The sequence below is a fragment of the Octodon degus genome, unplaced genomic scaffold (genome assembly GCF_000260255.1).
Source record: "Octodon degus isolate 3935 unplaced genomic scaffold, OctDeg1.0 scaffold00067, whole genome shotgun sequence".
NCBI classification, from domain to species: Eukaryota; Metazoa; Chordata; class Mammalia; order Rodentia; family Octodontidae; genus Octodon; species Octodon degus.
This window is the reverse complement of record NW_004524643.1, coordinates 4,840,446-4,865,943: the sequence shown is the minus strand read 5'-3', so window position 1 is coordinate 4,865,943 and position 25,498 is coordinate 4,840,446. Positions and strand designations below refer to the sequence as shown.

The following is a 25,498-nucleotide window of genomic DNA, read 5'->3' as shown; positions in this document are numbered from 1 at the left end:
TTTATTTTCTTATAAAAAATCTTTTTAATTGAAAAAAGTAAAACAAATTCATAAAATAATAGGACAATAACAATAGTTAATGCATTGCATATTGTCATTTTCAAAGCAGTTACTCAGAGTACAAGCTATGGGCATAAAACAATTCACCAAGTGATGTTAGTTAGCATTACCTTCCTTTTCTCCCCTCCCCATTTCTCTCTTTGCACTACTGGGGATTGAATTCAAGACCTTGCTGCTTGCCAGGCAGAGGCTTATGCTGCTAAGCTATTTCCCTAGCCCAAACCTTCCTTTTCAACGAACTAAGAAACAACAGTAGCAAAGCTAATTGGCATTTTTCTCCTTTTCCCCTTCCTCTCTTTTCCTTTTTCCCTTCCCCCTCCTAGTTCCCTTCTTAAAAAACAATGTTTTCCCATTTCAAAATATCTTTTGTACATTTTAGATCTTACTCTTTTTTATTTTAATTTTTTATATAAATTTACCATGCTTTAATTTATTTTGGTGTCAGCTATGAAGTATGGAAATAAATCTTTCTACAAATGCCTACTGCAGCAGTACCACAAGTGGAACTCCTTCCCTAAGATCCCTAGTTCCCATTATAAGACACAAAATAGACCTTCACCTGGATTCTCTATTCAATTTACTTCATTTGGTTCTTCAAGAAATACAGCAATTCACTAACTTCTAACTGATCCTGACTACTCAGACAAAGTCGGTCCAAGTAACATAAAGGTCCACTTCTGGATAATGAAGAGACAAAGTAATTCCCAAGGCACCAGAGCCCTAAATGATCGCCAGGGATGCGCAGAAGGTATGCAGACCAAGAAAGGCTGCCATAGCAGCAGCACTTGGCACCCACTTCCAGGCTCCCTCTTACATGATGTGATGCAAGAAAAACAGTAGTAGTTCATTTTGTTTGAAGTCAACTCACCTTCTCTCGCAACTCATCAACACTGCTGCTCTCCAACACGACCTCCTGGAAGGGATCCAACTTCATCTCTGAGGGCCTCCACCGTCGTGACAAAACAGCAAGCTGTGACATGGACTTCATCTTCTCCACCCCTAAGAACATGCAAGACAATACCTATCATTCCTTTTCTCTAAAGCTTCACAATTCTGTAGTTCCTGGCTAAACACCAGGATTTTCTTCTTGGTACTCTTTAAGATTAGGCACAAAGAAACCAATCATCCCAAGAATGAAATACAGTCTGCCAAAAAATGTGTAAACATGATACTTCAGGAAAAGAAAAAATAGTGTATTTTTTTCAAAATATGGTGTTACCCTTGTATGGGGGACCCTACATGATGTCACACATCACAGAAAACTCACCCTACTACTGGCCCTTAGAGAAGAAACTGAAAATGCAGTGCAGCAACGTGAGCGACGGTTACGCAACAGCAGCTCACCTAACTACTAACCGTCTGGAAGCCAACAGCCACCACTTTGAGGGGCCTCTTCTATTTGTAGAGGCCAAAGGTAACTTGTGTTAATTTCACAATGTCTCAATAAATTATATTAAGGTATTTATACAAGTCTTTCTTTCCCTGAAGTGTGTATGTTTTATTTTTTCAGACTTCGCGTGTATTCTCATTCAGTCTTAGCCGGTAACTGCTTTTCTGCAAGCCAACGTCAGCCACTTCCTTGGGGACACTGAAGCGTCTCCTTTCAGGACACCGCTTAGTCCTTCAAGCTCCTCTCTGCATCTCCAACCTTTGCTTCTCTTGTGGCTCCTACCCCAGTGTGAAATCATAATCATGGCACCTTCACTTTATCCTCTTTGTCACTTGTTACCATGTATTTTTCTCTATGCAATTACTCCTAAGTTTAGTGATTCCTCAAGATTCAGCCCAACTACCCCTTGCCTGCCTCCCACTCTCGTTCTCTCCAGACTGGTCCCTTAGCACATCTCAAGTCAGAAGGACAGGTGTGCACTCCTGTTTCTCCTGCAGACTACGTGTGTACAGTAGGTAACCTCTGGTGCTGAGTCAGTTGGAGCATGAAGGGCTAGGGGTGCCTGGCAAATTATAGTTCAACAGAAGTTTCTGTACTTGACCATATGACTTATTTCTTACTCAGTAACTTTGATGCTAAAATACACTGAAATGATACTAATGCTTGTGCCCATTCCCAGTAGCAGTGCCACTTTCTGCTTAATCCATCTCTTCTTGTACATCATATTCAATCCATCTCTTCTCCATCCTGCACGATTCCCCCCTATCCTATTCAGACACAGTGGTTATTCTCTAAAGCCCCAGACATTCAAGAGAAGGGAATCACAAACTGGAGCACACGTCATGAGAGATGGTGCCCAGTAACTCTCCACCTCAATTAACTAGTCAACTAATTGCCATTTTTAATTATTTAAATTTCAACCAAATTAGACCTAAAATAGCCTATAAGAGGTGGCATGCTAGATTATGAACGCTCTGGAAACTATCATAATCTTATATAGAACCCAAAATGAAATCTTCCTGAGCAATAGCAATCACAAAATACAGAACTGTTTATCTTGATGTGATTTCCCCAACTTTCCTCTTATTATTTCTAAAAACACAATACGGGGGCTGGAGAGATGGCTCAGTGGTCTAAAGCACCTACTTGAAACAAGCTTGGCAAAGCATAGGGACCTCGGTTCGATCCTCCAGCACCACATGCCAGCCAGCCCCGCCCCCTGGTGGGCTGAGCTGGCCACACACACAATAAATAAATGTAATAAATAAAAATAAATAAATAAATATTAAAAAAAAAAAAAACAACACAATACGCAGGGGCCAAGGAGATAGCCCAGTAGAATAAGCGCTTGCCTGGCAAGCGTAAGGGCCTCAGTTCAATCCCCAGTTCCGCAAAAACAGAAACAAAAACAACCAACCAACCAAAAAAACCCCCAAATGTACGACAACTACAAATGTTCTTATAGGGCATCGCTGTGGATTGAACTGTTTTTCCCCAAAAGACATGAAGTCTAAATCTCTAAGTAATTTATAATGTGACCTTATTTGGTCACCTTATTTGGAAATAGATTCTTTGCAGTGGTAATCAAGTCAAAATGAGGCTATGTATTCTAATCCTCAAATAACTGGAGTTTTCTAAACGGGAAATCTGGGTATAGGCAAACCCACCAGAGAGAAACTTGGGAACATGAAGGATGAGATACATCCATCAAAGAAGGACAGTCAAAGTGGCCATTAAAGCTCTAGAAGTGAGGGGGAAGGGTACTTGCAAGATACTTCCTTATGGGACCTTACAAGGAAATGCCCTTGATCTCACCCTCATAACTGTTAAGATACCTGATATGTAGTGCTTTGTAATGACAGCCTAGGTAATGAAATAACTGTCACTCTCAGGGCCAGCCAGATAGCTCAGCAGATTAAAGCATCTGCTTAGGCAGACGCAGGGACCAGGTTTAATACCTGGCCTGCCATGCCAGTCCTGCTCCTAGGCGTGCTGAGATGGCGATTGAGACAGGGTGTGGTGGTACGCGCCTGTAATCCTAGCACTGGGGAGGCTGAAAACAAGAGGATCACTACGAGTCCGATCTACGTAGTGAGACCCTGTAGACCTTGTACTAAATTAAACAAAATAATAATTGTCACTTTTAAAAGTTCCAATAAATGATCAGTACCATCTCAATACAAAATAAGCCTTAATGAAAAATAAAAATAAACATAGCTAAGAAAACTTTAGCAGAATTTTCTGCTCGATATATCATGAAATCTAATTATAACTTCCCTTTAAGAGGGAATTCATCTCAAAATTACGAAAAATATTTCAAAAGTAAAAGAGATCCAGAGAAAGGAGAAAGGTAAAGGGTGAAAGACATTAGATGTTCTCTAAAAATATCTTAGGCAGTTACATTAGGACCCTGGAAGAAAATCTCTCAGAGATGGGGTAGGGTAGGAATTACATCAGTCCAATAATATATCTTTATGTTTAATGACATAAAATACTATATTGTGTATCAGATTCCTGGTAATTCATTATTTGACTAAACTCTAACTCATATTTCCCCACAGAAATATTGATAATACCATCAAGAACTTCAAGGAAAACTTCCCAGTTGCTGGAAATATTAATATCTTCTTCATAAATATGATAATCCAAAAAGACAGTGCCAGGATTCTTCCATGTTTTCTTCCTTAGACGAAACCTACAAACATGATAATACTTTTAAAACTACTATAATTAGACATTTCTAACTTAAAAAAATTGACATTGGGCTGGAGAGATAGTTCAGCAGCCTAAGCGCCTGCCTGGCAAGCACAAGGACCTGGGTTCTATCCCCAGTACTGAATGCTGTGCCAGCCCTAACACCCGGTGTGGTGGTACATGCCTATAATCCCAACACTGGGGAGGCTGAGACAGGATGATCAGTACAAATCTGAACTATGTAGTGAGACCCTGTATCCAATAAATAACTAAATAAGAATTGACATTAACCTGAATGTGTTCACATACAGAAGTCAAGCAAAGTTACTCATTAAAAGTAGAGGGAAATGTAAAGAAATGAACCCAGAAATTCAAATTTAGTATCTTCCATAAGAAATTCAAATAAAGTTCTAATATGCTCACTTAATCTTATTAATCTGCAGAACTAAAACTCTGACTAGCACAGGAATTTTTATAGGAAAATCACATCAGTCTGATTCAACTGACAACACAATCTTTCTGTAAGTGGCTGATGACACTGCAGCTTTACCTGTCAATGCTGAGCTCTAAGCCACACTGATCCCTGAGTTGAGGAATTAATTCCTCTTTTGATTGCCGTACAGTCATTCCTTTAGCAAACACAGCATCAAGCAGAAACTTGCATGGCTAGAAAAAGAAATACAATGAGAGCCTGAATTACACAAATTAAAGGATTATGAAGACATTTTATAGTTTAACAAAGAAGGACCCAAGTTTTAGGAGCTGAACTTTACAGTTTCAAATCTTAGCTCCTTATTAATTTACTAGCTCAGCTACTTCAGGCAAACTTTCTTAATGTCACCCTCAAGTTTCTTATCTATGAATTGGGGACACTATCTTCCTCGCTGACTCACAGTGAAGATTAAAATAATGCACGCATGCTTTGACTCTTGTAATAAAATGGTCACAAGTTTCAAAGTAAAAGGAAACACTTTTATGGACTAAAATAAGACAAATACATACTAAATTTCTAATAAATTAATTGTCTCAAAAGAGACAGTATCCACAAACCCCAAACTCACGAAACATTTAAGCCAAAGTGACTGTAACAGGTCACAAATTAGAAATGATAGGTGCTGCTGTGTGGGCCTGGCCCCACCCCCGGGGTACACTGGGAAAGCGATTGAGACTGGGTGTGGTGGCGCGTCTGTAATCCCAGAGTTTAGGAAATTGAAAATAGGAGAATCACTACGAATCTGATCTACATAGTAGATGAGATCCTGTAGACCCTGTCCTAAATACACAGAAAAAAGATAGGTGTTTCATACAATATTTGTTAGATGAATAAAGACATTTTATGAAAAATTTATTTTTCAACTTGCCTAGTCCCCATTAAGTTATAAACATCTTAAAAACAAGATTTTCTTCTTATTCTTTTGAGTGTCACCCACAAGTCTTGTACATCAGAGCACCTAAAACATTTTATTGGTTATTTCCTGAAAAAGAAGACTATTTATATCCTTAACCCGCCCTTTATCGTTCATATAACCTTAATTAAAATACTAAACTTCTCTTTATAAGTTTGTTGCTCTATGAAAGTGGAATCGTAAATACATCAGGGGCTTAAGGGAGAATTAAAAGAGTCCTTTTTTTTTGCAGTCACTTATAATACAGTGACCACCAGATCAGTAGTTATGAAGTACTAACATGACTCTGGACACAAAAACACCCACGGGCCTACAGGCCAGGAGCTGTTTTGCCAGAGTACTATATGATCACTTCCAGAAGACAAGCATAAACAAATCCTCTGAAGCACTTTTTGCCTCACTTTGGCACAGTTTAGCAAAGGGGGATGACACACAGCTGAGGACCAAATTCACTGCTGCCTATTACTATGAGACGCAGTCATTTTCACATTATCTATAGATACTATTTGACCTCCAGTGACTCAACTGGGTAGCTGTAGGACTGCAAAATTTAGAAGCCACCAGTTTAAAAACAAAACCCAAACCTTCTCACTGTCATGCTTTTAGTAAGTACAAACGTGCACTTAGTTGCTTCCACGCGCAACTCACCTCTTGCTCGTTGACCAACAGCTGGTACACTTTCACTCTGTACTCTCCTTTTTTAAGTGCTCTCCCCAGTCTAATTGTAATCTACAAATCAGAAACATTGTTTTCAGGTGTACTATTCTCAGCAGACTAAGCAAACCATCCACCCTCAACCGCTTACATTTGTTTTCCGAACTTCCCTAGACTGGGCTATTTGAGAACAAGTGTCCTTTACCTCTGAATCCCCAGCACCTAACACAGTAACTGCACACAATTAACACTGAACAACTGTTTGTCAGATGAAGAAAAACAACAAATACCCTACATAACCACTGAGGACCAAACTGAAACCCTCCTTACTGGATATCTACTTCACCTTACATCCAAGTAGTACAAGATGCTCAAATCTACCGCTTAAATCACACTCTAGTCAAAGATAATTTTAATCAACCTTGTTGTCATCTGAAAATGATGAAAGTGTCTCATTCAGCCGGACGCTCTCAAACTCTTGATTGCTGGCATACACTCGAAAGACCTTGAAGTGAGAGGACAAGACTCCAACGAAGGGTTCTAAATGCTGTTTGAAAGCTGCCAGAGTAATTCTTTTATCAACATGCACCATCAACCCTAAGCACAAAACAAACCAAAACAGACAAAATGTAAAAGAAACCTTTTGAGTATAAATAAGGCTGTATATTTTATTATACTGTAAAAATACTTGGTTTTGGTTAGACCTTGAGCTAATATATAACAGTAAATGGACAAAAATGATATGTACACCTAACCTGATAGCTTTAAATGTTTTCAAATAAAACAAACCTCCACCCATTCTTTTAAAACACATACATTTCTAGTACTACACCGTGAGTGTACAGGCTCTGGCTAGCTCCCAACCCTGCCTCCTTGGTGTACCTGCTGGCTATGGGATGTGCTCTAAGTTACCAGCCTGTTTCTTCAGAAGGAAAACAGTCTCAATAGTGGTGCAGTGTGAATTCAATGAACTTGTGCATTTGTCATGCATTTAGCACAATGCCAGATACATACACAGAGTGCCCTGAAATAGTAATACCACATTCTGCTGGGATTTCTACTCGAAAAAAAATTTAAGAGGATACAAAGCTGTATATTTAATGTGGGAATGTTAATGAAGACTATATCTAAATGAGATCAAGAACTGTATCTAAATGGACCAGAAATTCCTACCTTCCCTGTGCTTAAACTTAAGCTCTTCTGGCATTATAACAGGCTTGTCTTTGATAAATACATTTTTTCCTAGTAATTACCATTTCGATCTTTCATCCCTAATTTTGTAAGCTCTCTATCAGACTGCTTTTATTCCCTCTAGTTCTCATACTCAGGCAAAACATTTAACTTCCTGGCATGTAGGCACTGCCAGACAGGAGCTGCCCCTCTGCCTCAGGCCAGGTTGCTGCACAGCCCTGCAGGCTCATGTTCTCCTTCAAAATCTACAAATGTGAAGGACACAGCTCCAAAGCACTCCTGGTCCACATCCTCAGATCATTCCAAGGGTTGATGAATTCTTAGTGATTTTTCAAATGAATTATTGTTCACTGACCATTTAAAATATCCTAATAAAATTCAGATTCAGGTTCAAGGTCAAAGAAAAAATGAATACAAATAAAAAAAAAAACAAACCATACAGGAGCAATTTACATTTGCTTGAGTGTGCATTTATTGCAATTTGCTTGAAATACCAACTTTTAAAGTTTAGGAAATGCCCGTAAATTTTAATTATCTACCTCTGGGCAAACAAGCTTCTACTTATGTGATGTAGCAAGGTATTACATTCCTGAGTGAAGAAAGAAGAGAAAAATTATTAAACTGGAAATCACAAGCCTGTGGTGGCTTTCAATGGTGGCACTGTAACTGGTGAAGGGCCACAGGCAGGGCACTCAAGTCTCCCAGAGCCTGTTTTCCCACAAGGTCACAGTACTGGTCTCAGACTGTGGTGATGATGGGACAGCAAATTCTACAGCATCAAATAGAAGGTTGCATTGCCACTTTGGTTTCTCTCTTAATCTGTAGTATCAGACTTATTACTGACTTAATTTCTCTGAATTCATATAAACTCCTTCACTTTAAAGTGGAGATGAGAGTCCTCATCCCATAGTGTTTCTGGGTCAATACATGTAAAGTGCTTACGACAGCCTTGGCAAGGGCACCCATCAACTACCAAGTTCTTCATCTACCCACTATGCATATCTGGCCACTTCCTCACTGGGAGGAGCCCACTCTTCATCTATAGTACCCACCTTTGGATCACTATGGTCTATCAGTCTTACTGCAGAGCCCCCCCCAAACCTGGCTATCATTCCTCCTTGCCTACATCCACACCAGTTTCTAAACATGAAAAGGTGTTAACAGGCTTTTCTTTCCAAAGAAGGCATCTATCTGTATTGTTTCTGGAAAACTACGTAAATGACAGTAAGTGGTTTGTCCCTATTGTCATGTTTACTATTTCAATAAACATTAGTAAACTGGCCTAGCATAAATTTCCAAAAAGTTAAAATGACCAGCAATCTTCCTTTTAAAGACTTTATTAACTATCCTAAGATGGAAATGAACCTTTTCAAACTATAATCCTAAGTATCTCCACTGAATTCTTCCTAAAGTTGAGACTCATTACCCCAGTTTTTCACATATTCTAAAACAAACCACTTTGAAGAAATTTTCACGCTCTTCCCAAGAGGAGCTATGTTTAAATCTTCCAATGTTTGTGAAGGGTCAACTACAACGAACAGGCACAGTAGGTACTGGCTACTTCCTTTTATGATGATGGGAGGAAAGTGACAATGGTGGCAGCCATGGGAGTGGTGTCTTACTAGCAGTGACCTCTTGAGAATTGTGTGACTCAGCTAAAGTATTTCACCTGTGTGAGCCAGTTATTTCAGCAGGGAAACTAATATCATCAATTTCACACAGTTGTCTGAGAACGGAATAAAATAATCATTGACTGCGCCTCTGAATAAAAGCTCCATCAAAACTTACTGAACAGCTCTCTCTCCACTTTGGCTCACCAGCCTCCATTTTCACCTTCAGGTTTCCCTAAGATATATGTATGATGGCATATGATTACAGGGTTATTTCAACCTAGATAGTTAAAACACCACTTTGTGTACTTTTATTACTGATTTTATAATTTCTACTTCCTGCTGTTTTTGTGACACTGAAGATCAAATGCAGAGGTGAGCTACCAGTAAGCTACACCCATCCAGATCTTTTTTGTTTTTTGAGACAGAATCTTGAGAAGTTGCCCAGGATAGTACTCAAACCTGCAGTCCTCCTGCCTAGAATGACCTCAGTGTTAGAATTACAGGTGTGTTATGGGGACCAGCTTACTTTCTTTTATAAAGAATTTTGAGACCACACGCTTTATAGCATTTTTTTTAAAATAGTGTTTGCTTGTAGACCTCTTCCCCACTACGTGAAGCAAAGCCTCCATCTCAGGCATCTGTCCTTCTAATAGCTTTCTATGAGAAGCTTTAACAGTCACAATGGGGCTGTAATTCATATGCCTTGCTGCTGGTCACTTGAACAGCTAGTGGTACATGGCTTCTGATTAATTTTATTAGTAATTTTATTTAGCCATTGGGTGGCTTTTTATTAATTTTACTAGCAAAAAGCATGATAAGAGTAATCAGATTCATATGCACCAGCAGTGGGACAGCCACCGGTTGGGACAGTCATGCATATACCATCAAGCTGGCAAGAACGTGTTAAATTATAATACTGGTCACACCATTTCTGAGCTATGTGTGTACTTTTGGGCAAGTCACTCATCCTTTATGAACTCCACTCTGTACTTTTCAAATGAAGATATCAATGCGTGCTTAATTTCAGAAACACTTTAAGTGAGAAATTACAAGTATTCTGAAAACTTTAATTGTAACATAATATTAATATGCTTTGTTAAACAGTAATGCAAAATTTTTTAATTAGTTAATCTCCTTCTAACACCTGAAGAAAATGGTTGGGTCTTGAACCTGGTCATCTTGTTAATTGTCTGGCTAGCTTTAGTTTTCAAAGTACCTTTTAAAAGTTTCACACAGTCTGACACTGACAAAAGGATGCACAAAGGGTGGTACAGGGCTACAGGATAAATCCTGAGAGTACTTGGCTGACCTTATCAGATACAAAAGTTACATTTCTTGGTACATAGGTCTTGCTATATTTTGGTCTTAACCATCCAGCAGAAAAGTATAAAAACGAGGTAAATAAAGTAAAGCCATATTAACACGATAAACTGTAAAAGGCTCAAGTCAATAACTTCTGAGGATAACCCACTAATATTATAGACTGCTAGACAGTGTTAGATAGTCTAGTTGAATTCAAACACCTACAGTATTTGGATACCAATAGAATATCCACCTCTGACAGATAATAAAAAAAATGATACAAAGAAATGATCATTGTATTTATATATACAAAATAGGGCAAATTTATAGCTACTTTCGCTTAATTCAAAGAGAAGAAAGAGGTGTACTAACAGTGTTTGGACAGAATATCCTGTCTGCTTCTTGTACTATGGATAACTACTAAGAAGATAACAATGTACAGTGTATTGATTATCAAAACTGCCCTATTAATCGGCTGTGAAACTGTCTCATTCATATTTATTTCTCAATAAAAAAATTATTAAAAAAAAAAAAGTCTCACACAGGGCTGGGCATCAGCCAGTGGTAAAGCACTTGGCCTAGCACGCAGGCCTTGGCTTTGCTCTCCAGCACTGGAAAATGAGAGATTCTTTTTGTAAAAATTTACAATTAACATTGTCTCTCATGGTACAATGCTAAAGTGGTGTCATATTACTAAATGCACTAAAAGATAGCATCATCTTGAGATTTATGCAGTTAAAAACTTCTAGTTTGTACCTTGCTGAGAATTACTCTGAAGTAACAAGAGGTTTTTTTTTTAAAAGCCCTTTCCTTTCTCTGATTTTTCCGGTGAATTATATGCTTTTTAGGGATGGAAAAGGAATTTTCTGGGGGAATGGAGAGGGAAGAAAATGTATAAATAAAAAGTACTCCTGGGCAATGAGTATTTCATTTTCTAAAGCATACAGGTGTTGGGGGAGGGGGAATATTATTTACTTTTAAAGCTATTCCTTATTTCTTTTACTTAGTGCATTTATAGTAATTCCTTCTTAGTTTGAATGCTTTCTCTTATTTCACCACAATTTCAACACAATTGCTGTGTAATATATTGAGTAGGTCTAAGAATATTATTCACTGTAATGGCATTAAAAATGGAAGAAAGGTCAATTATCTTATAGTAATGACACTCACAGGTAGCCTTAGGACTAAGTACCCCATTCTTAACTAAAAGTTGAAATCAAGTGAGAAGAAAATGGGCACTGTGTGAAGGAGCTGTTTCCTTCTGAAGTACATACATTTATGTCCTTCCCCAGAACCTTCGTCTGCGGCATAGGGCTCGGCTTTGAAATACACATACTGCATCTCTGCCCTACTCTTGCCACTCTCATCATACTCGCTATCAGTGCCCGAGTCTTCCTCTGCTGTATCCCACGTCTCTTTTTTCCCTTCATTTGCTTTAGTTCTTCTACTACTCGTGATGCTGTGAGACTCAAGTCCATTGGCCAAAGGGATATGAGCATTATCCGCATTGCACAACGTGTCACTGCTGTGACTGGAGCTAAGAATATCACTGTCCACTGAACTTGTACTCCTGTCATTATTCACATCTGAGTCCGATCGCTCTTCAGACTGAAAATTTTCTGGGTCAGAAGTCTGAATGTGCTGGTCAAGTTCTCTATTCTCTACCGATGCTGAAGAATCCCTCTCATTGAGAGGTGATTCAATGTTTTCAAAATCACTTGTCTCTGTGCTTTTGCTGCTGTCCCCATTATCACCATCCTGCTGCTGCTGCTGCTGCTGCTGCTGCTGCTGCTGCTGCTGCAGTGACAAGCTTTTGAGTTTTTCAGTGCTTTCTTCTAGTATAGCTTCCACAGACTTTAGGTTCCCTACAGGTCCTTTCTCTCTTTCACAATCATCTTCCACATTAGCACAATCACCTCCGGCTTTCTGGTATGCTGTCCTTTTGGAATAAGATCCTGGGGATTGTTCAGGGAGCGAAACAAATAACCTGATTGTATTTGCATGCCGATCCAGGAGTTTCCATAAATGAGAGTCTGTAAAGGCCATCTGGTAATCCAAAGTCTCAGAGCTTTCAACAAACACCTAAACAGGAAGTCGAAAGTTACCATGCAACATTAACGTCACTAACACTCTTGTTTGTCTTAAGAATATCACACTAATACTGTATGAGACAGTGCAAAGTTAGAAAATTTGTGATGATAAAGTTTGCAAAGGATACTGCATTATTTTAGAGATTAAATATTTATTTAGCTTATATGTCTTTGTAAAACTATATTTAAGAGTAGATGGGTAGCAACAGCCAGACAGATGCAAACACATCTTCTTTATGGGACTGCCTTTTTTCAAAGTTTTGTGCTATACATGCTACCTCTTAGGAAACTGAAGTTTAGGTAAGTACAAAGAAAGGGACATATAAAAAGTCACCTTGGAAAACAAAACATAAATCTAAATTATAAAGGAAATTAATAGGCAGATTTGTAACAAATAACAAGACAGCTAACAAACACAATTATATGAGAATTTATAGCTTAGAATACACATCAGTAGAGTCTTACAGGCTCTGTTGGATCCTGATTTAACAAATCATATTGGAAAAGTTCTATAAGATTAGAAAAATAAATTTGAGCAATGATGTGAAATTAGTAAATAGGGCATTTAAAATTTTTTAGGTATATATAGTTAAATTTTTAAAGTTCTCATTTTCACAAGATTTATGTTCGCACTATTTGTATACAGATGAAATATAATATAGAGGAAGTTCTTAAATAACCTGAGTTAACTGTGGTTGATCAAATACAGATGAAACGTGAGGTGATAATTACAGAAGACAGTTGAATCGAAGGTCATTGCACTATTCTACTTCTGTACATGTTTGAAATTTTCTATTAGTATTTCTAAAGTATTAAAAGCAACTAGGTGGATAAAAATTACATAAGAATAATAAATCAACACTAAAAAGTTTAAATTTGACAAAAGACTAAGCTGACTCAAATGAATGAAAATGAAAAAGGTGATGCCAGGCAGGCCTGACTCTCAGTTCTGTCTTAGGGGAGCAGCTAAAGGGCGATGAAGCTCAGAAGACATGATCACTATGTTTACCCATGCCTAAGGCTTCACCAACAAAGCAGGGCTCATGAGGGCTCTAAATAAATACATGGAGTGATGAATTAACGCTCCAAGCAGGGTACATATGATCAAAGTTAAAGAAGAGGAACAGTAGGACTGATGAAGAGGAGAGAAAAAAGCATGATTTGACTTCACTCCAAAGGAAGGCAATGACTGGGAGATTTTGGGTAATTTCAATTGGGTAATTTAAAAGGTCAGTTCCAGACAGAGAACTGTTGGAAGCCATGCTAGAGGCCAGGCTTATAAAGTAGTTTTTAAGGCATTTTGAGCTTAACTGCATTTATTATAAGCACAGGAAATTACATTAAAAAAACAAGACCTACCTTGTTACTTCTAAAGAAACCTTCAGCTTTCAGAGTTTTAGTGGGCATACTAAGGAGGCGCAAATCATTATAACAGCGTTCCAGCACTATTCTCATTGTTTCAGCTGGTAAATGGATGGCCTACAATGAAAGCAATTTAATTAAGAAAGTACTCTTTGAAAAGTAATTCTGCTTGACTAGAAATATGGGGGAAATATAAAAATAGTGCAGAGTTCTTCTCAAAAGTATAAGAAGAAAATTAAGAGAATAATTTTAGTACAGCTTTCAAAATTTTTAGAGTCTAAGGCAAAAATTATCTGTAACATTAAATAACATCCAACTGTAATATCCAAGTATCCCTTGTACACATATGCTCTGAAACTATTTTAAAGGTTAAATTTTTTAACTAAAGATTCTATTTCTTTCAAAACTGCCACATAGATGAAGTAATCTGATTCCCAAGGAAATGAGCATCTGACTCTGAGAGGCGATGCCAAACCAACTTTGTTAAACTGGGATTGTGATAGGTTCTATTTATGACAGTCAGTCTATGAATAGTTGTTAATACTTTTAATTAACTCAATGAGATCAAATTAGTAGTAATTTACTCTGAAATTCTATATCCTTTATTTTTGGACTCGTTTTTTGATATAAGTGATAACATATGAAAGCCATTTTATATGAAATCAACAGATAAAAAATTCTTTACATTTTAAAATGCCATTCATTTTCAATACAGCTTAATAAGACAAATTAATATTGTTTCAATACAACTTAATAACTAGTAGTTACTGAAACTAAATTACTAGGCAATCTCATATTAAAGTATTATGTTTGCTGACACAATTTCTTGTAACTACATTTATTCTTTAAACATTTTTCCCCAGTAAGAGTAGTAGCTTTACTATTGAAGGGGCTAACAAATGTGTGTGCTTGTGTTTCTAAACTGTTACCACTTATAACTAGATGTCCTCCCAGGTTCTCATGCAGTCACAGTAGAGATTTTTGGAAGTGGCTGGATCTAAGGTGTGTGATACTGAGATTGAGGACGTGACGCCAGGATTGATTCGTGGTATGATGCTAGGATAAAAGGTACTGAATGCTCCTGCCCTAATGGCAGACTAGATGAAATATAAGGGACAGAAAGAAGGGTGCTGTTGTCTGTCACTGCTTGCTGTTAACTGCTGGTTTGCCATGGACTGTTTCTCCTCCATGATGTCCCTGTGACATGCTGTCCTGCTCTGGAGCCAGCCAGCCAATCATGGACTGAGACCTCTACAAACTGTGAACCACGATAAACCTTTCCTTCCTAACTTTGGAAGTCAGGTACCTTGAGCAATGAGAAAAGTAACTAAGACATGTATCTACCTCAGTACTTACACTCTACACAGAACTGAGGTTTTTTATCTCTTGGATTCATATTTTTAAAATCTAGTTAAGTATGAGCAATTTAATACAAAAAAAATGGCTTCATAACATGATGTTTCCTGGATATTACTTTTTTTTTTTTTTTTCTGGAACTGGGGATTGAACTCAGGCGCTTGTGCTTGCCAGGGAAGCACTTATCCTACTGAGCCATCTCCCTGGCCCCTCTCTGGATATTACTTTGACAAAAGTAATAAAAAATGATAGCTCTTTTTAAATACAGTGATAACCAAACTCTTATATGATAGTCTACAAGTTTTTCATAGAATGTTTATTTATTGATGTTCACAACAAACCCATTTCACAAGTGCTAAGACTCCCCCCCCCACGATGAGAAATACAAAACCATCATAAGACATAAGGCTGAAAATAGGATTTAACTTCTTTATTTACAATTACTGAACAATTTTCACTACACCAAGCGTTCTTAATCTGAACTTGCAAAGTTTTAGCTGTTTGTGAGGTTCAAAGTTCTATAAAATACATGACCCATGAAAGGATAATAATCACTTGTCCAAAGTCTCCTGGCCCAAGGAAATCTCAATGTTTGGTTTTTTTAAATTTTTATTTCCCCCCATCTCAATGTTTTAAACCATATTTTTCCCAATTGAAAATTTCAGGATGACCATGCATTCTTTATCACTAACTGACACAATATAGCCAATATTAAATTCATCACTTCATTAGATCTGCTTCCCCACCTCACTTCTGGATTGATACCTCACTACTAATATATTGGATAACTGTTACGTGAGTCTGAAATCCATCTTGTTCTCATCTTATCTGAACATTTACCAGCTGTACGTCTTGCACATATATTACACAACCACTCTACAGCCTTGGCCTTCTCTCATTTCCACCACTTATCTCCCTGTGAATTATTTTAACAGCTTCTCATCCGCATTCCCGATTCCCTGTCAGTCTGTCTGGACCACCAGTCTACCTCAGTGGAGGCCAATGTATGGCACACATTGTTTTTCTTTTAAGACAAAAGATGTCTTTATTCTAAACTAAACCTTCAAAATTTAGGCGCAATTGCACTGTTGGTACTTTGTGGTAAGTAAATGTGTTTTGGGTTTCAGTTTGAGCCCTCAGTCTCTACAGCTCACCATCATTGGTCTACTGTCACCAGACTTGCAATCACAGATCTGATGATACCACTGGTGTACCTGAAAATTAAACAAACAAGCAAACAAAAATACCCCTACTTCTTACTTCCTGTACCAAAGATAGTCTGGACTTTTGTTTACTATGTAGAGCCCTCCAGGGAACAAATTGAATTTAGAGCTCTAGGACTGTATTTCCCAACAATCCAGCCAAAGTTTATAAGTCGTTGCCAAATGTACTTGCTCCATGCCTTTTTACTTCCATATTTTGCTATTTCTTCTACTTAAAATGTCTTCTTTATTATAGTTGCATTCTATCTGTAACACTTCCTCCTTAAGAGTGTACGTATTGCTTATAGATATGATATACTAGTTGGTAGACAGCAGCCCTCAAAACTACTCAATGATCAATTTTAAAACTTACCTTTGAAATCAGTTGTTTGAATTCTGAAACTGTTTGATTTAAGTAAGCACGAACAGTTATAGGAGCAGCTACAGTTTCTGCCTTTAGATCAACAACATGAACTTTCACCATCACTTCTGTCACATTTGAAGATATAAAAACACAATTGGAGGTTATCTTTTAAGAGCATTTCACATGAGCATTATATTCTTAAAAGATAGTATTTTTAATTATCAACATGGTCAGGGTACATTTTACACACACACACACACACACACACACATATATATGTATCATGTTATGAGCTTTACAACTGAATATAAGCAACATTATAAGCAATATAAGCAACATTATATACAAAAATGGAAAAGAGGCTAGAAAGTTCTCCTAGATTGGTTTTAAAATGTTAAACAGTAATTTTCATTATAAAGTATCATTTTGGATTCATGCACTATATATTACCTACCAAATTTGAAGTGTGATTTAAAAAAAAAAATGCTTTCTTCTAAAATATAAGATCAGTGCCAATTTTACCAGTGCCAGAGCACTAAGATGGAATCCTGATTTATCACTGATGTACAGGAGTTAGAATCAAGATACAAAAGCAAAAAATAAGAATTGGTCTGTCTCTGTGTCTCTGTCTCTCTCTCTCTCTCTCTCTCTCTCTCTCTCTCTCTCTCTCTCTCTCTCTGAGATAGATTCTCATTATACAGCCCAAGTTGGCCTTGAACTCATGGAGGTCCAAGTGCTAGGATTATAGGCTTGTGCCACCATGCCGGGTCATAGCTGTTAAAAATTTAATGGTTTAAATATTTGGATTTTTCTTGTATTTTTTTATGGTTTGCACATAGTGATTACAAGAAAACTCCAGATGGGAAAGACCATGTCAATTGCCTTCGGTTACTCTGGAGAAACTAGGTGCATGGTACTTTGCTTTCCAACATAGTCTCAATGAGAAGAGGAAAAAAAAAAAGCCCCTGAGACCTGTACAAGTAGAAAGGACAGCAAAAAATTTAAATGTTGGCAGTGATACAGTTGCCTCTGTTTTTGAGACTTTATGGAAATATACATTGTTGGTTTAAAGGGATGGGGGGGGAAGACTGATACACTGATTTATAGCACATAGGATCTTTCAGTACGAAAAATTCAGTACTATACACTTACTAGAAAAGAAAAATCCCACTGATCATAAGCTAGTTTTGTTCTTGCATCCTTCATTTACAAGTTCCATATGTACCTTCTACAAGTAATCTATAACAATTCTAAGCTTGTTGCTGAGTACCTCCCAATCTACCAAAGTTATTCTACATTTTAAGAACATACAAATATCTGACAGCAAAAGCAAAAAATGTATCCGGTGCATAATATTGTTACCAATATGTCTGAACAAACAATAAAACTTATGACTTTGTATTTTAAACCAAAGACTTACAGATGACTTAAATGTTATTTTTAAGTGACCATGTTCATATTTAATGATAATATGCTCAATTTGAAAAATTTTGTCATGAAAATTTTAACTGCAGTACAATTTAAAGCAGTATAAAACTGCCTACCTCCTGGTTTATAAGACTGGAAAACTTGATCAGGTTTTCTTGTTTCCAACAGCAGATCAAACATGTATGTTGATTTGACTCCACCTAGGAGAAGTCCCATTGGTGTTTCTTCGTCCCCTTCATATGATCGTTCTAGGTAATCATGAAACTCATCATATTTAACAAGGCGACAGCAATCTAGGGGTATTACCTCTTCTAAATCCATCATCTAAAAGAAAAACAACCCCGACAGCAAAAGAAAAAAAAATATATATACATATATATAGATATATATAGTGTTTTAGTCTGGTGCATATTTGTTACCAATAGGTCCTAACAAACAATAAAACCTATGTATTTATAATTTACACCAAAGACTTAGAGATGACTTAAGTGTTATTTTTAAATAACCATGTCTCATTATACTTCAGATCATATAAACTAAGCACTAAACGTATTTTAAAGATTTTTTTACTTTAAAAGATATTCTAAACTTTAAATGGACTCGAAATTAACACATGATAATCTACTGTTCTGTAATTACTAAGCTAAAACATTAGGGAAAAGTAACCAATCACACAGAACATGTATCTTGTTTTCTAATATAATTTAGAACAGAACTGGCAGCTCTGTCCACAGTGGGTTTCACTAGTTACAGGAGGATTGCACATCTCACGCAGCCACTGCAAAGACCACTGCTTCTATGCCTGCCCAAGGCCAGCCCATTTGTCTATAAACATGTGATTTCTCTAGAATTTCTAACGCCTCATAGAGAAGGCACCAGATAAATTCCGGCTAACTGAATAAGATGAACAAATAAATATTTTGTTTTGACTTTTGTTGTGATATATAGAAAACCTAACTGGATTTCATAGTGAAAAAATTCTTTAAAAATGAGTATGCTCCCAAGGGAAGTAAGAGAGAGATGAATTTAATAGGCTATCAAATTTACTGTAACTGCTTATACTGCTATTAAATATAATAAAAACTTAGGAATTTATGACATCACTAAAGGAGCTATATCAATAACAAAATACCAACAATCCAATTAAACATACCTTATAAGCCATTTCTACTGCTTCCTTTAATGTTTTATCCTTATGAACTTCTAATTTATTTTCCATCATTACTTGTTTCACAGGATGCAAACAAAATAATTTTATCTAGAAAATGTAAAAGATCATTACCAAGTCAGCAGGCTAAATTCAATGCTTAATTCTTTTGTACACAGCTTTTGTCCTAATAGTTTAAATACTACACTTTAACAAAATAATCGGAATCATTCTCTTTTATGTCTATAATTCTCATTTAATAATGATGCCTATATTTCATGCCTTAAAAAATTTAAGACATTAATTGGTGATGTTAATGATGGCGAAGCTGCAGTGACAAAGGCATTCCCACATTCTCCTATAGAATAAATCAGCCAGGCATGGACACCCGTAATCCTAGGTACCTTGGAGACTAAAGCAGGAGAATCCAAAGTCAGGCTACTTAGTCTAAAAATGCAATATCTCTTTGTATGCATGTATCAAAATTTATGTAGTCATTTCTCTCCTGATATACATTTAAGTCATTTGCAATTTTTCCCTAGTTTAGAAAATATCGTGATGAATATGTTCGTGGTCCAGAGTTTTGCAGTATCAATGGCCGGCCAAATAGCTCGGTGGATTAAACTGTCTGCTTAGGCAGATGCAGGGACCAGGATTTGATCCCCAGCCTGCCATGCTGGCCCTACTCTCTGCTCCCAGGGTGTGCTGAGATGAAGATTGGGCATGGTGGTCCATGCCCATAATCCCAGCTCTTGGGAGGCTGAGAACAGGATTACTACGAGTCCGATAGTCCGATCTGTGTAGTGAGACCCTGCACTAAATACAATAAAAAAAAAAAAAAAATTTGCAGTATCCATGATGATTTCATTAGGTAACAGTTGTATAACAGAAATTATATAAAAGAGTATGAATTTCCTTAAGGTTTTTGATAAACATTACTCAATTTCTGTCCAGAAAGGCCTAATTTACTCTTTGTTTGCACATTGTAGACAAGCACCCTGACAACAAAACTACAGTCCTGGTCCTTTTGTATTTATTTTTATTTATATTTATTTTTATTCTACTGAGCTATCTTCCCCGGGCCCTATTCTTTCTATTTTTGAGACAGGGTCTTGCTAAGTGTCTAACCCAGTCTCTAACTTTGGATTCTCCTGCTTTAACCTCCAAAGTACCTGGGATTGCAGGTGTCCACCATCATGCCTGGCTGATTTATTATTTCTTTAGGAGGATATGAGAATGCCTTTTTCACTGCAGGCTTATCACTAACCACTGCTGCTCTATATTACTAGATGTTTATACATCAAATCAAAATTTAACCTTGAAGTCTACTTAGTTATGCTCATTAATGGTCCTGATAAAGTAACTGCCTACTGAGTCAACTAAATAGCTATTAAAATCATAGTTAACTTAAATGGCAAACTCTTTGTTTTCTTTTTCATTGGTGGAACCAGGGATTGAACTCAGGCCCTTAGGCTTGCCAGGCTAGCGCTTATTCTACTGAGCCATCTCCCCGACCCTTTAAGTGGCAAACTTAAATGGCACTTTTCAATTAAAAACACAGTAATGCAATCTAACCTTGCATGTATTACGCTCAATTTCTCGTTGCCTCTTTTCTTGCTCTTCCAATTCTCTCTCTCTGTGCACCAGGTTTTTAATATGTTCAGGATATTCATCCACTTCTAGAAATTCTATTAATAATGAAAACAGGATAAGACAGTGTCAGTGAAATTAGGTTTCCTTTGTTCATTGTGCTCTACTATGCTTCTATGGTATACCCTGGTACTAGAGCTCTCACAGACATATAGTTCAGTAACCTCTCATCTTGGAATATGATTTTCTTCTAGGCAAAGGTGAAGAGATACTAGTAACACCATGCTCAGGTCTCGTATTTTTGAAAGCCACATGTTTATCCAAAATGGATCCTGACTGCAGAACTCAAATATGTTGACTAATATTTTAGAATGAAAAAGGCCCAGTTAAGCTTGAAAATAAAATCATTTCTGACTTTAAATTTTGCCAGCACCACTGCAATGTATGCGTCAACTGGGGCAAGTTCACTTCTCCATGCCTAGGCTTTTAGCTTCCTAATAGCACCTACCACACAAAGTTACTGCCTGGGATATAAAATAATGTAATAAATTCAACTGCTGTTACTACTACAAATCATACTTACTTGTTAGTATTCTTTAGTACAATTATCTTTTAGCTGCTTTCTAACCAAAGCCCAAGTCATAAAACTGCTAACATCAACCATTACATTTCTTTGTGGTGTGAATACAAAAAGTGATTATCATTTTTTTTTTTTAAATTTTATTTGTGTGTGTGTGTGTGTGTGTGTGTGTGTGGCCAGCTCAGCCCACCAGGGGGCGGGGCTGGCTCGCATGTGGTGCTGGGGGATTGAGCCGCGGTCCCTGTTCTTTGCTAAGCTTGTTCGAAGTAGGTGCTTTAGACCACTGAGCCATCTCACCAGCCCCGTGATTATCATTTCTGATGTTACTTTTAAACAATCAGTTAAAGGAAAATAGTATGTTAAGAACATTAAGTGATGTAACTCATACTCACAAGCTTAAATATCACATGGTTTTTCTTATATGGAAAACACTCTATGTATCTATATATATTAAATAATTTTATTGAGAAACAAATAGCAATCAGACAGTTGCAAAACCGATTACTAGCACAGTTTCAATAATTAATACATTGCATATTGTTGTCTTAGTGATTATTCACTGTACAAGATGCAGATATGATATTCTGTCCACAAACACTATTAGAACAAATCAATCTATTCATTGAATTAAGAGAATGCAGCTGTATATCTACCCTAATTATTTTGAATATACAGATACAAAATGGTCATTTATATCCCCCCTTTTTGTTTAGTTTTGTCAGAGAAGGGTCTTCCATTGTCATTTAAATATAGTAGGTGCTTGAGTTCAGCAAAATATTTCAGTGTAACAATATATATATATATATCTACCTTTCATTTTACTATATCTATATCTATATATTTATATCTATATATACTTAGATATATATCTACATATATCTAGATATATATATAAAAGATAATAGGGAAAAAAAGTATTGTAATCCAGTGCAGACAATGTATCTAAACAGTGTATACTGATTTTCTGACTTGTCTTACATGCTATGTTCTTCAGCCTATAGTCTCGCTTTCAGTCTGTATATATGATAATTAACTTTGTAAGGTCTTACAAATAAGTGAACGTGTTGCTGGAAAAGTGAAATGGGGGTCAGAGAAGGGGGAAAAGGAAAGGAATTGAAATATGTATTAATCACCTACAGGAAATGCAAGCATGTACTGTAAAAATGTACTAATAGAAGTAAAAAAAAAATACCAATATCTACATATGAATTATTTTAAGAAAATTTTTCTTGCATGTAAGCTGAATACAAGTAAAAATAAAAGACCATGACACTGGCACCGTTTAATAAATATAATTATTATTTAACATTAAATGAGAACAAAGACAGCAATAGGATCATTTCTCTGAGGGAAGTAATCACTGTTTCTAGAAATGAGTGTAAATTAAAAAAATATTCCCCACCATATCATACAGCGCCCTCTGGTGCCTCATCACAGAACTTGAGTTAGGGACACGGATAAAAACTGAATTTTGCACTACTGGAAGGCTGGGTGATCCAGGGAACCAAAATCACAATCCTGGGGTGGGGATGGGATAGCTCGAGAGTCTAAGCGCCTGCCTGGCAAGCACCAGATCCTGGGTTTGATCCCCGGTTCCGTGTGCCATGCCAGCCACTGAAACTGGGTGTGGTGGCACACACCTATAATCCCAGCACTGGGGAGGCTCTGAAACAGGAGGATCACTATGAGTCTGGCTGTGTAGCGAAACCCTGTGCCAGACACATAAATAAATAAATCCATGAAATTACAATACTGGCTCTGTAAACATTTTGATGTACAGTGAGGATTATCACTTCTGTCCTTAAAATACTGCTCAAAATAAATTCTTATTGTAATTTCTATTTTGTTCAGTAAGTCAAAGTTGTTTGTTCACTAAACAACCATGTGACAAATCCTAGGATTATAGCTTTGTTGAAAAGATGAGTAGGTCATAAGCCCTGCAGCAGATGAATTCATAATGACAACTCACAAAAATATGAACAGTAATAGTGCTTAGGATAGGTTAATACTATAGTAGTTTCTAAACAAAAGAAAAATTATGAAAAGTGAGCAAACGTAACTTCTGTGTATGATCTACTGTGTATGTATACAGACACATCCACCTCCGTTCATACTACTATGTCAATCAGCCAGAATTAGCAAAAACAAGAATCATTTTTTTGAGGCAATAATTATCCACCAAAAAAAGGGGGAAAATAAAAAAAAAGAACAAGCAAACGCGCATTTGATGCTCAGGATTATTTCAAGGATACTTAATAAAATTATAAAAAAACAAAATGCATACTTGATTCATAAAAATGTTCCTGCTTAACAGGAGTATTTTACTTCTTAAAAATACTTCTACAGTATTTCAGATCTTCTGGGATCCCCACTAAGAGTATTTAGATACTAATATAACCAAAAAGCTTGAAATTCAAAAGGAACTGCTAAATTGGAGATAGTATACCAAATGCTTAAAACATTAATTTTTTTTTTCCTTTTCTTTCCTGTATTTTAGTTAAGGGACTACAGGGTCTTACTATGTAGATCGGACTCATAGTGATCTGCCTGCTTTAAACCTCCCAAGCACTGGGATTACAGGTGTACACCACTATGCCCAATCTCAATTTTCTTCTCAGCAAGCCCCAGGGGCAGAGCCGACATGGTATGCTGGGGATTGAACCCCAGCCACTGTGTCCACCTTAGCAGGCACTTTAATCCACTGAGCAATTCGGCCGGCCCTATTTCATTTTTTTAAAACAACTCTATGAGACACTATCATTATTCCTATTTTATACATGTGGAAAGAAAAGTTAAATAACTTGTTCTAGGACACATAGTTATGACAGCTACACAGGTCTAAGTTTATCATCACTTCAAAAACTTCACACAGTATCATTTTACCACAAATAAACATAGTCAATTTATCTAAGGAAGACTTTCTATTTGTCTGTGTATTAAAAAAAAATTAAAATAAAATAAAATAAAAATTGACAATATTTTCCCAAGTATTTTTACTGCTATTATTTCATATATAGTCTTTACAATGAATTCTTCCATGCACTCAAAAAGCCAAATGGGTCTATCATTTAAAAGTAGTTATGTGCGTTTGCAAAATTTCCAAAAGAAATTAATTTACAGTACAAATTAAAATCAAACTATTAAGTTTACATACTTGCATTTCTTGTTGGATCCTTCAGCCTATATATCAGCATATATGCATTTGTTGAGCTAGGAGAAATATAAAAAGATTAATAAGAACAAAAACTAGATTCCATCTCCAAGTATCAAACACGTATTTAAAACTGTGAAGTTTATTTCCTAAACCAGGAAGTCATTCTACTGTTCAGACACACATTAAAATTTAAAACACTACAGGAAGAAATGAAAATCTCTTTTTAATGACACATTTAGGAAGCAATTCCTTATATCCTTTTGGTAACATAATAGTTTTCAAAAGTTTGCACCACAGTTAACAATAACAGTGGAGACAGGAGTCAGCAAGCTTTTTTTCTGAAAGGGGGCAGACAGAAAAAAAAAATCTTAGGCTTTGCAAACAGATGGTTTGTGTTGCAACTATTCTATCTATGGAATAAGGAATTTTTTTTTTTGCTCCTCGAATGCCTTCAGGGCACTTTTGCATGGCTGGAGTGTTGTGGGGATCGAACTACAGCAAACTGAGGCTGCCAGCATTGTGGAAGCAGCCACTTAAAGAACTGAGCTAGGGCTGGGCCCCCTCAACTATTCTATCTATGTTGTTAAAAGCATTAACACAAACTATATAAACAAATGACTATGACAGTGTTCCAATAAAACTTTATTTTACTAAAATCTGCAGATGGGCTGGATTGTGCATATGGGGGACTATAATTGTACATATGGGGGACTTAAATCTGTGTTGATAAAAAACAGAAGCTGTAATTCATTCTAACTTAGAAACACTAACAATTAGGAAATTAACGTACCTTGCAAAAGCACTGGAATAATATCCTCTGCTTCCTGAGGATCCACCATGTGTTTTCTTAATGTCCTCTTGCGTTATCTAAAAAAATGTTACTTTCTTTTTGTAAAATCTGTGACACTATTACAT

The 25,498-nt window shown here is 36.7% G+C and overlaps 1 protein-coding gene across 5 annotated transcripts in view; it reads right to left on the bottom strand.

The window, feature by feature from the left end:
* Window positions 1-25,498, bottom strand: part of Usp47 (ubiquitin specific peptidase 47) — a 105,728-nt gene that overhangs the window by 3,251 nt on the left and 76,979 nt on the right. For 4 of the 5 annotated variants that reach the window (XM_004634878.2, XM_023719262.1, XM_023719263.1 and 1 more), the window contains 13 exons: window positions 25,374-25,450; window positions 24,584-24,639; window positions 20,835-20,947; window positions 19,266-19,370; window positions 18,229-18,436; window positions 16,694-16,809; window positions 13,760-13,879; window positions 11,585-12,392; window positions 6,626-6,801; window positions 6,199-6,279; window positions 4,695-4,810; window positions 4,027-4,145; window positions 929-1,059 (listed from right to left, as the gene is read on the bottom strand). In XM_004634878.2, the coding sequence (XP_004634935.1) occupies window positions 929-1,059; window positions 4,027-4,145; window positions 4,695-4,810; window positions 6,199-6,279; window positions 6,626-6,801; window positions 11,585-12,392; window positions 13,760-13,879; window positions 16,694-16,809; window positions 18,229-18,436; window positions 19,266-19,370; window positions 20,835-20,947; window positions 24,584-24,639; window positions 25,374-25,450 (2,226 nt within the window). The remainder of the gene's footprint in view (window positions 1-928; window positions 1,060-4,026; window positions 4,146-4,694; window positions 4,811-6,198; window positions 6,280-6,625; window positions 6,802-11,584; window positions 12,393-13,759; window positions 13,880-16,693; window positions 16,810-18,228; window positions 18,437-19,265; window positions 19,371-20,834; window positions 20,948-24,583; window positions 24,640-25,373; window positions 25,451-25,498) is intronic. The other variant, XM_023719264.1, reaches the window with a different exon arrangement.